This window comes from Pelophylax lessonae (genome assembly GCF_965119305.1).
Source record: "Pelophylax lessonae genome assembly, chromosome: 5".
NCBI lineage: Eukaryota > Metazoa > Chordata > Amphibia > Anura > Ranidae > Pelophylax > Pelophylax lessonae.
In genome coordinates this window covers 442,466,745-442,478,347 of record NC_138772.1, presented here as the reverse complement: position 1 = coordinate 442,478,347, position 11,603 = coordinate 442,466,745, and the positions used below count along the sequence as shown (strand labels likewise).

The following is an 11,603-nucleotide window of genomic DNA, read 5'->3' as shown; positions in this document are numbered from 1 at the left end:
TCTCACAATACAAAGGAACTGAGACTACAATAGATAATTGGTACTAAATGTCTCATGTAACAGTTATCTTCCCAGCTATGATTTTCTATTTCAGCCTTTAGACTTCATTCACACTTGTGCGACTTCAAAATTGTGTGATTTCCATTGCAACTTTACATTGATGTAACTTTGGATGAGTGTAACTTTGTTACAACTTTGGCTTTGACCATTGTGATTGTTTGTGCTCTACAAGGTTGCACACACGTCAAATGAATTAATGCAGGTGCGACTTTAATGAGACTTTTGAGGGTTTACATTGAAGTCTATGTCCCTCAAAGCGCGAGAAAGTCAGAACAAAGTAGTGCAGGAAAGCATAACAAGTCGCACAAGTGTAAATGGGGACAAAATTTCTCTACCTTGCAACTGTAATTGGCTGATTTCCTCCCCCATTAGATCATACAGAGGTTGAAGTTAAAATACAGGTAGTGTGATGCATATATGTATTTTTTGCTTCCCTGGCTAAAATCCTTAGGTTTACATCATGGATATTTCAACTCTGGCATTAAGGCTCGATTTCAATTGTGGGCAGAATCGCCGCAATTCTACCCACGATTCCAAATCGCGCCAAAACGCAGGACGCGTTTGCGATGCCATAGTTTCTTAATAAATCGTGCTCTAATTATGGCAAATCGTAAAAGCTGTCCCCCAAAAGAAGCTTCTGCTCCTTTTTGAGTGATAAGCTTCGAGTGTTGCCGCGATTGCAGCGTGATTTATCGCGTAGTAAAATCACACCGCAATTGCGGTGCCATTAGGAAGCACTGGCATCGCAAATGTATCCCACGTTTTGGAATTGCGGCAATTCTACCCACTATTCAAATTGTCTAGGTGTAAATGGAGCCTGACGAGCAACAAGAGTTTGATTTCCACTGATTTCATAAATTACATCAGCAACATTTTCCAATGACTATGCAGTGTGAGAGCACACTACACCCCCCCCCCCAAAAAAAAAAAAAATTCAGTTTCTACCCAATCAGGTAGGCGCTTGCACTATTGGTAACATTTTTGTTTTAATAGATACACCTAAGGAAAATTTGAATGTATGTGGCCAGCTTTGGAAGCTGAATGTGTAAAAGGAAGCAGGAGGTGCAATGTCTCTTTCTACAATACTGATCCTAGTGAAAGGATATCACACTACTTAAATTTTGATGATTGGAAATACTTATCTCAGCATCTACAGATCGGAAGCAGGCAAACATCTGCCATAATGTTTGCTAAAATATTTAAATATATATAGTTAAAGCTGCATTTCAGACAGATATTAAAAAAAAAACGAATGCATGATCTTATGTATTTAAAAGAAAAAAAAATATATTTTTAAATGCAAGTCGACTTTTGACATATCCTTGTGTGGTTTGGACTGTCAGTATGCTGTACTCATTCAATCACATTTCATTGGACTCTACGCTTGGCTATTTATGTGCAAGTAGTGTTGGTACCTGACTTTGATTAGATTTAAGCCCCCTTCACTATCAAATCACAAACTGGGGACAGGATGACTGTATGGCTTACCTGCAAGACAAAAAAATCAGGTCTGGCTGGCTGTGCGGAAGAGCCCTACAAATCTCAGGACTTAATAGACAGAAATACAATTCCTTTGTCAGTTAAAACAGCTCATTGGCTGGAGTTCCAGTAAATTGTGGTACACAGCAAAGTACAAATGCTTGATAGCAGCATCAGACGGAATAGAAGAACACCAGAAGGTTCATTGTCTACTCGAGTATCTTCCCTTTAAACTTTTCTTCACAAAAATATCTGATAATTTATCTTAAATAAGCAAATTACTGTCCATTAACTGTAATTGCATTTGTAACATTCATCAGCAACAAAAACAAGAGGAAAGTGCTTTAGTGATGGACATTTGATCTTGAAAAGGCACACACACAGGGCCGTGCTAAGCACTGGATCTGAGAAATCCCAGAAAAAATATTGTGCATTGTTTTCACTGACCCAAAATTTAAGAGATTAGCCTAAAAAGTGTAAAGGTTATCTCAAAACTCAGCTTAGTACATTAGCCCTTAGACTGCTGATAGTCACCCGTGAGCAGTAGACAGGCCCTGCCAGTTGAAGGTTAAGGCATTTTCATTGGGTGCTTGTTCCTGGTTCATCTGGCCAGCCATAAACCTCTTAAGTGTCTCTGATGTGCCAGGGCGCATCCATGGCTCTGTAGCCACTGTGTCCACAGAATGCGGTCTGTCACTAAGCTTTGTAGGGTAACGTTTAAGGATGTCATCTGCATTTCCAATATCATCAGGATCTTCTTCTTAAAAGTAAGAAACATAAAATTAGTACTCAAGAATACATATATTCTTTCCAAACCTCTGCTCACATGTCCACCAGTAGATTTACAGTGCAGAACTTCCTTTGTGAAGACACAGGACAATAAAATGAATTTATAATCATATGACTGATCATGTCAGTTACACAATTAACAGAAGGTGATTGGTGGGGGAACATTCAAGCTTGATCTGATCCATCCTGGCCTTTTTGGATTTTCCCACATCTGTCCTACCTTTATCACGTTTGTTTTCATGTTTATGCTGTGCAGTGAAGAGAAAGGTATACCACATAGTGTACATATTCAGCTATTTTTCTCAATATGCAATACTGGCCTATGCAGTTATGATGCTAATGAGGAACAAAAATCAAACAGTCTCTTTTATTCTCTGTGTTTTAAGTGCCACAATATAAGTTATTCTGGTCATAAATTAGTCATAGAAAATGGCTCTTTGTCTACAGCAGGGGTGCCCAACTTGCAGGGTCCCTGCAGAAACGAATCTGTGTTTACCTATTGCCCAGTTATAATGATTTCTAGCAGCCCTATATAATATGTCTCCAGTCTATGACTTCACCAAAAGCAGGTTCCCAGTCTCCAGCAACTCCTATCATATAAGCAAAAAATTGGGGGAGCAAACCCTGAACATGTATATCTAAAGCCGGTGCAGCTATGGACCAAGCAACATGTTTTTTAAAAAAGAATAGCGCAACCATGCAAAAGAAATGACTATCAAATATGGAGACAATCCATAAATAAAAATGGGGTTTTAGTTCCACCATATGGCCATATCGTGCTCAAGCCCACCACTGCGTCAAAGTACCCCATTATTGGTGGGTCCTACACTATCCATAAAAAAGGGGTGAATCCAGCCTCTCTTACCCTTGGAGACAACACTCCTTGCTGGGAAGGTGTGCTAATGCACTGCAGGGGACTCCTCCTATATCTACTTGATAGAGGACACCAATAGAGTACAGGTGTGTGTGGGGGATGGGATGCTCAACCTCATAAGTCTGGTCAGACCGAATACATAATAAACAAGCAAAAAATTGGGGGAGCAAACCCTGAACATGTATATCTAAAGCCGGTGCAGCTGTGGTGGGCTTGAGCACGATATGGCCATATGGTGGAACTAAATCCCCATTTTTATTTATGGATTGTCTCCATATTTGATAGTCATTTCTTTTGCATGGTTGCGCTATTCTTTTTTAAAAAACTCCTATCATATGTTCACAGTTTCTGACAGTCCACTGCAGCATGTCCGCAGTCTCTGACCATCTCTTGTAACATGTCCTCAATCCCTGACCATCTCTTGTAACATGTCCTCAATCCCTGACCATCTCTAGTTTTATGCGCACGGCCTCTCTTGTATCATGCCCATAGTCTGACTATATCCTGTCATGTGCCTGCTGTCTCTGAAAATGAATAGTCACTGAATTTTTTGTATGCAGCCCTTTGGTGATGTCAAAGGCCAAACTCGAAGCCCCTCATATCAAGAACATTGACCACCATTTGTCTAAAAAAGAATGTTTCTCGTTGGTCGTTGTTTTTTTGCTGGCCCTAATGCAGATTATTTTTTTTTATTCTACATGCACAATATTTAGCTACTATAGGTAACACAACAAAGCCAGCCTTTAGACATAAAACAATGCCCACCTATGCTCACTGTACTCTTATGAAGGTTATTCAGTCTCCTCAGCCGCTCCTCATTCTTGCTCTGCAGTTCTTCAACATTAAAGCTGGAGATGGAGTTGACAGAGAAGGTGTCTGGCTGGTTTAGGCGGAGTGGCGGCACAGGAGGGATCTCATTCTGCAGACAAAGAAATGTTTGTTTATAACCCCAAAAATCAGCAGGGGCTTTGAGAAACATCGGCACCACTAAATTTCAAAAATATACAATTATTATCATCATACATCAAAGTCCACTGTCTGCTGCTTGTGTCGCCTTCGCTCTCTGGCTGTAGACAATAATGCCTGCATGTCAGGAAACTGCTCAGGAAAGGCAGTGTATGGCTCTCCATTCTCCCCTTATAAAAAAAAAATCAGAAATGTGCACTTTAAAGAGAGGTACTTTAACATTCCATCAGCGTGATATAATAAAAAAGTTCCAAGGCTACATAGGAGAAGTTCTGGTCCTGTAAAGATCCCGGGCAATGTGCAATAATTTTGAAGGTCTATTATTATCTGCAATCTGGTGAGTGGGGAACCTTGAGGGGCACCATATCACTCTGCAAGCACCTTAATTATTTGGCACCTTGGCACCTTAATTGGATCACTTTAAGGACTTTTTTCAAGCACTGAATATTTATTTGGACTATTTCTAACCACCTATTTTGTTTATTGTGCACTAATATATTTATCTATATATTTATTTGTTATTGCTTAGAGATTTTTTTAGCACTTAGCACTTTTATGTATATTTGATCATACAGTGTGCACTTTATAAAATATTGAATATTGTATTTATATCACAGCACTTTACACTTTATTTGAGCTAGCGCTGCATAAATTCGTTTTTCATCATTTTTCCTAAGACTTTCTTAGTGTCTGCAGCAGCTGCCCATTATTGCATTTATTCTTAAATTTTCACGTTGTGTAGCGCGGGTTTTAATTTTGTTTTTTCACACGTGATATAATAAAGAATGTGTTCATTTAGGGATGACATAGTTTAATTTTGATTATAAAATTGGGATCCCTGCATAGGTTCACAGCCCAGGCATGTGACCAGTATGAAGTCTAGGGAATCAGAAGACTGATAAGGCCTAGCAGATGACTGGAGTGTGTGGCAGAGACAAGAGTAACAGCATTGGTCATGTGACAGGGTGCTGGACCAGCATTCATCTTTGCATACGCTACTCACTATATCACTTGCCATGTCTAGGAGAACTGTGATGGGCAACAAGCAAGGAATGTAACCAACCTGAGTGTTCCTTGCAGCAATGAGCGCTAATCAATGGAAGCTGTCAACTAATCGTTACTTGTAAATATTTTGCTGCATGCACACTGAACTTATTCATTAAGCATATCATAAAAAGACTAAAGCGTGATCTGTTTGAGGACAGTCAGACATCGCATTGCTTGTTTTTCTTGATAAGACAACAGTCTTTGGCCAAAAGGGTTCTGAGCTTAGGGGCCTCACACCATATCATATCTTTGTTTATTAGTAAAAAAAAAGAAACAGGGAAAACATTTCAAATGAATTATTGGTTAACCCTTAAAGCCAATTTGCAATCTTCTTTGAACTGTGGTTAAATCACTAGCACTAATGATATTCATTAGTTCTTGATGCCCATGAACCTGCAGACTGCCCCATGTTAAGCCCGATACACAAGTAGTAATATAATGCTGAGCTGCAACAGTTTTCAATTTCATTAGCTCCATCCACTAGCAATCTTTGAATGAATGGAGAGAGTGAAATTTACATTTAATAAAAATAGACCACTGCTTCCCCAAAGCTACAGGTGACATCTGCTCTAGCATACACAGTAAAGTGTACTTGATAGTAAATCTAAAGAAAGCTTTTAGAATTATTAGCGGGTTAGTTATCTTTATAACTTCTTTACTGTTTCCACACTTTTATGCATTTACAGCAGGTATTTTTCCATCAGAAACAAGCATGCTAGAATCACACAGGATTGCTATGTGTATATATAATCTGAATGATTTCAGATATCTATATCTGATGATGACAAGGCATAACATTACCTATAAATGCACTCTCTGACTCCAACAATGAGGTTTTTAGCAGGTCTTTTGTTGGATCTTTAAGCTTTAGTAGGGAAAAAATAAGAAAATGAGTTAACCTGTTTACCAGTTCTATATACAGTATATTAGATCCAAAGCAGTTAGTGATTAAACATCTCTCCTTAAACATAACTCCTTACCACTGCAGTGTGAAGATTGTATTCAGGAAACAGCTCAAAACCTGTAATAAAGGCCATATAGAACAATTAAGCTGTTAATCAAATCAACTACTGCATTTCCCAGTTATAATTCTATTTAAACATGGGGATAGTTTAGTTGAGGGTTCGGCTCCCTCAGTAAACTCTACTCACCATTAGGAATCACTGGCCTCCTCTTCAATCTGTTCAGGTTCCTCTGCTGTTCTCGAAGCAAGGCTTGCTGCTGGATCTCCAGTGACTTATCATCCTTTGGAGGGTCAGGGTACATAAATCTCACTCCTTCGCGGGTCTCTGTATCTGTTCCACATTAACAAACAATTTGTTTAAGCCCAGGTTCACACTGAGGCCATTTTGAAATCGTGCAGCTGAACTCGTACGATTTCAAGCTGGCATTTTAGTCTGACTTCAGGGGCAATTTCACAGACATCTATGCGGGTTCCTGCACAAATGTCTATGGAAATCGTCCCCAAAGTTTTGGGAATCGGTGCAGCGCTGCAAAGTCGGCGTCTCACAGATTCGGAAGGTGCAATTGCCAGCAATTGTCTCCGATTTGACACGGGATTGGACATGTCAAATCGCATGTCAAACCAGACTAATGAGAAAGTGGGTTAAACCCACAGCAAGGTGCAAAACAGCATTGAAGCACTTAGCCTATTTGCTCTGTATTGCTTTTGGGTCCTGTTCTCACAAGATTCAATGTGTGCATACAGTCTGTTTTCCATGTTTATATTTTTTTATATGTAGATGCACTACTGTGTGCATACAGTCTGTTCGCTATGTTTATATGTTTTTCTTTCTATGTCCTCTGTTGAAGGTTAATTGCCTTTTAATCTAACTGGCCCAGAGAGACATTTGTGGGTCTCTGTGGTGGAAATAGTACATGGTAAGCCAATGTAAACCTCCACAAATCACACACAAAAGCTACACTGTTCACAGCTTATTAGGCTTTCATGGAGCCTTTGAAACTGAACTCCAGGAATGTAAGCACTTTTTAGAATGTGCTGGCTTACAATAGGTTAGGTCCAATGAGGTGTATGCCACTACTGGCACAACATAGGATTTTTGATTTAACAGTAATATCTATTTCTTGGAGTACAGTACTTGACACAGTTTTTTTTATAATCATTACAACTGGGTTATATGCAGCTACCCTCAGGTGATTGGACAATGGCATAAAAAAAGAAGGCTGCAGACACATCCCCATATTTAACCCCTCCCACTCCCAGCTTGCTTCTGTTTTCTAGAAAGCAATAGGGAGATCATAAGAACAGAGGGGAGAGACCAGTGTCCATTACTGTACTCTAAGAAATGGATGTTACTGCTAAATCATGCTTAAATTATAACTAAAAACAAAACTTTTGTTTTAGTTTTGGATGGAGAGCAGAGAGATTAGAACACCTGTCAGTTTTTATTGCTGTCTGTGCCCCCGTTAAGGAGATTCACCCTCTCTATTTGTCCTGTTTACCAATATCATTAAAAGTGAAAGTAAAAGAAAATCCCAACTTTTGGGTTGTCCCCAGAAAAGTAATAGAGAGGAAACCGTCCAATGGGGACACAGACGGCGGAAAAAAAAATCTGACAGGGGTTGTAACTCTCCTATGCTCTATACAAGATGAAAAAAAAAAACAAGATTTTTGTAAGATCTTACCGTAAAATCTTTTTCTCTGAAGTCCATTGACAGACACAACCTCCATCTTCATTAGCTGAATGGGTTATGCTGCCCCCTGCAGGAGTAGACTAGGCAGGAAAATTTTAAATGTTCACACCCACTGGGCCGTCCCCACAGGCATAACCCACACACACTCAGCTCAGCAAACCAGTTTAGTTGTAAGCTGTTAAGAAAAAAAACATCCCCATATCATATCAGAGGGGCGTGTGCTGCGTCTGTCAATGGACTTCAGAGAAAAAGATTTTAAGGTAAGATCTTACACAACCAGAAAGGAACGTAAACTCCAAGGCTAAACTTAGCCCACTGGGTAATAAGGAGCTCAACCAAACAACAGGAGCTCACCCAGGTTAAAGACCCCTTAAGAGAAACAAAAAAACATTCTCTTTGAAACAGCAGCCTGCAAAACCTTGCAGCCAAAAGAGGCATCCGAAAATTACAACAAATCCACCTTGTAGAATTTTGAAAAGGTGTGCACAGACGACTAAGTCGCTGCCTTACAAACTTGCACAACAGGCCTGATGGCGAAAAGCCCAAGAGGCACTCAGCGCTCTAGTAAAATGCACCTTCACAGGGAAAGGAGGAACCTGACCCTTGAGTGAATAAGCCTGAACAACCGTCAGCCTGATCCATCTTGATGTGGTCGCAGCAGACGCAGCCAAACCTTTTCGAGGTCCGTCCATAAGGACAAAGAGAGAGTCAGTTTTCCTAAAAGACTCAGATTTATTGCCCGAACCACATCCAAAGAGTGCAAGGCAAATTCCTTGGGATGCTTAGGTTTAGGACATAAGGAAAGCAACACAATGTCTTCACTGAGATGAAAATCCAACACCACCAAATATGGCGAACGACAGGACAGCGATGCCAACTCAGATACTCTGCGAGCAGAAGAAATAGCCACCAGGAAGGCAACCTTCTGTGACAAAGAAAGCAGAGAAATCTCCCTAATATTCTCAAAAGGAGGCTTTTGAAGAACAGACAAAACCAGATTGAGATCCCATGGAGGCAACGGTTATCTCCTCGGAGGAGCCAGATGACGCACCCCCTGAATAAAAATGTGAATCAAGCTATTCGTAGCCAACAAACGTTGGAAGTAAATAGCCAAGGCCGACACTTGGGCCTTGATAGTGCCCAAAGCCAATCGCTGCTCAACCCCTTTTTGTAAAAAGGCCAAAACCCTAGCAATAGAAAACAAGCGAGGGTGCAGCTGCAGCAATTCACAAAATGAAATGTACGATTTCTACGTACGATGGTAGATCTTGCTTGATGTCGATTTCCTGGCCTTCAAAAGAGTAGGAATCACCGAGTCAGAAAGGCCCCTATCCCTGAATACCTTGCTTTCAACAGCCAAGCCGTTAAAGCCAGCGAACGTGAACCAGGATGGAAGATCGGTCCTTGAGACAGCAGATCTTCCCGTAGAGGAAGTCTCCATGGAGGATCTATGAACATTTTTATTAGGTCTGCGTACCAAGACCGCCAGGGCCAGTCTGGTGCCACCAGAACGACCAGAATGCCTTCCACTGCCACCCAGCGAAGAAACCTTGATAGTAGTACGAGTGGACTGAAGGCATAAATCAGCCGATACTGGCTCCAAGGAGCCACCAGAGCGTCTGTAGTGTCCACCAGAGGTTCCTGAGACCTGGCCACAAACCTCTGGACTTTTCTGTTGAGGCGAGACGCAAACAGATTCACCTCCGGAGTCCCCCACCGCAAACACAGTAGGTGAAACACCTCAGGGTGAAGGGACCATTCCCCTTGATCCAACAGCTGACAACTGAGGTAATCCGCTTGCCAATTTTCCACACCCGGGATGTGGACTGCAGTAAGAGCTGGAACATTGGCTTCGGCCCATACAAGAATCTCGGCCACCTCTTTGGCTGCCAGGACACTCTTGGTGCTCCCTTGATGATTGATGTAAGCCACAGCCGTGGGAATGTCCAACTGTATCCAAATCGGAGAACCGCGTAGCCGGCTCGTCCAGTGGAACATGCAAAGCTTGATCGCTCTTAGCTCCAGAATGTTGATTGGCAAGGAGGACTCTTCTTACGCCCAAATCCCCTGGGCACAGACCTTTCCCAGCGCTCCACCCCAGCCCGACAGGCTGGCATCCGTGGTGACCACCGTCCAGAACAGCGGCAGGAAGGACTTGCCCTAATACAAGGCAGGAGACTGGATCTACCAAGATAGGGCCGACTTCATGAGAAGCCTCAAACGAATCTTCTGGTCCAATGAACGAGGGTCCCTGTTCCATTTTGCCAGAATCTCTTTCTGCAGAGGCCTGGAATGAGACTGAGCAAACAGGAAGGCTTCGAAGGTCGACACCATCAGACCCAGGGCCCTCATGCAGGCCTGCAGGGAGGACTGATTGGTTTCCATCAGCAACCTGATCGCCCTTTGCAACTTCTGACGCAAAAGCGGAGTCAAGAGACAGCCCCAGATAAGTGACCTTTAGGGATGGCGATAGAGCAGATTTCTTGAAATTGATCGTCCACACAAATTCTTGAAGGGTCTGAACTGTAATAGAGATGTTGTCCAACAGATCTGGATGAGTCTGCTCACAACAAGAGATCGTCCAGATATCCCAAAATTGAGATTCCTCTCTGACGTCACAAGGCCAGCACAGGGGCCAGGACTTTAGTAAAAACTCTGGGAGCAGAGTTGAGACCAAAAGGTAACGACACAAAATGTGAAAATGCTCCTCTGCCACCGCAGTGGAGGAATCGCTAATGTCCATCGAATATGGGGACATGGAGATACGCATCCTTGATATCGATGGAGGCCAGAAAATCCCCCTGATTCAAGGATGCCACCACCGACCAAATGGACTCCATTCGAAACTTCTGCACCCGCACAAAGCGGTTCAGAGCCTTGAGATCCAGGATTAGACGCACCTTGCCCTCCTTTCTGGGCACTGTGAACAGGTTTGAACAGAAACCTTGAGAGCGCTCCTGTGGAGGGACCGGCACCATCAATCCTTGAGCCAGAAGGTCCTGCACAGCTTTCAAACGCTCTGGAGACAGGTGAAGATTTTACTGAAAAAACCTGGCCCCCTGCCGGGACCAAAATTCTATTTTGTACCCGGAACAAATCAGTTTGCGAACCCATTTGTCTTGAACGAAGGAAGTCCAGGGTTCCTGAAAGAAGCGCAGACGTCCCCCCACCCCAGGGCGCCCCTTCATGCTGAAGAGGACTTGTCCGCAGCACCAGAATGACTGGTCTTGGACTTGCCCCTGTGCTTCTTAGACCCTCCAGAATCTCTGAACGGCTTACCTTTTTCTTGCGCCCTGGGGGCACCAAAAAAAGGTCTATGAGCAGTAAAGGAAGGACCCCGCTTAGCACGGGATGTTTTACCTTTAGGGGATTGAGGAAGAAGAGTACTCTTCCCACCAGTCAGATCCTTGATCAACTCATCCAGTGAGTAGCCAAACAAATGCTCTCCCAGAAAAGGGAGATCCATCAGGGCTTTCTGGGAAGCTTGGTCAGCCGACCAGTTCTTCAGCCAAACCATGCGCCCTAGGGCGATCCCCAGAGCCAAAACTCTGGCTACCAGGGGAGCCGCATCTAGGGACACAACACAAAGGAACACCAGGGCCTGGGCCATCTGGTCCACAAATTCCATCAGTTCTGGGGGAACTAGGTCAGGGTCCAAGTTCCCTTTCAGAACCCCAATGCATTCCGTAACTGTCTGTGATACCAAAACAGACAGAAAGACCGGTTTTAAAAT

General features: G+C 42.6%; 1 protein-coding gene across 6 annotated transcripts in view; it reads right to left on the bottom strand.

Annotated features, from left to right (window-relative positions):
- Nucleotides 1-1,343: 1,343 nt before the first annotated feature.
- The window catches only part of CSPP1 (centrosome and spindle pole associated protein 1), a 178,052-nt gene continuing 167,792 nt past the window's right edge, over nucleotides 1,344-11,603 (bottom strand). For 4 of the 6 annotated variants that reach the window (XM_082258429.1, XM_082258431.1, XM_082258433.1 and 1 more), the window contains 6 exons: nucleotides 6,367-6,510; nucleotides 6,196-6,236; nucleotides 6,017-6,080; nucleotides 4,226-4,338; nucleotides 3,968-4,121; nucleotides 1,344-2,299 (listed from right to left, as the gene is read on the bottom strand). In XM_082258429.1, coding sequence (XP_082114555.1) covers nucleotides 2,070-2,299; nucleotides 3,968-4,121; nucleotides 4,226-4,338; nucleotides 6,017-6,080; nucleotides 6,196-6,236; nucleotides 6,367-6,510 — 746 coding nt within the window. In that variant the 3' untranslated portion in view covers nucleotides 1,344-2,069. The remainder of the gene's footprint in view (nucleotides 2,300-3,967; nucleotides 4,122-4,225; nucleotides 4,339-6,016; nucleotides 6,081-6,195; nucleotides 6,237-6,366; nucleotides 6,511-11,603) is intronic. The other 2 variants (XM_082258430.1, XM_082258434.1) reach the window with 1 other exon arrangement.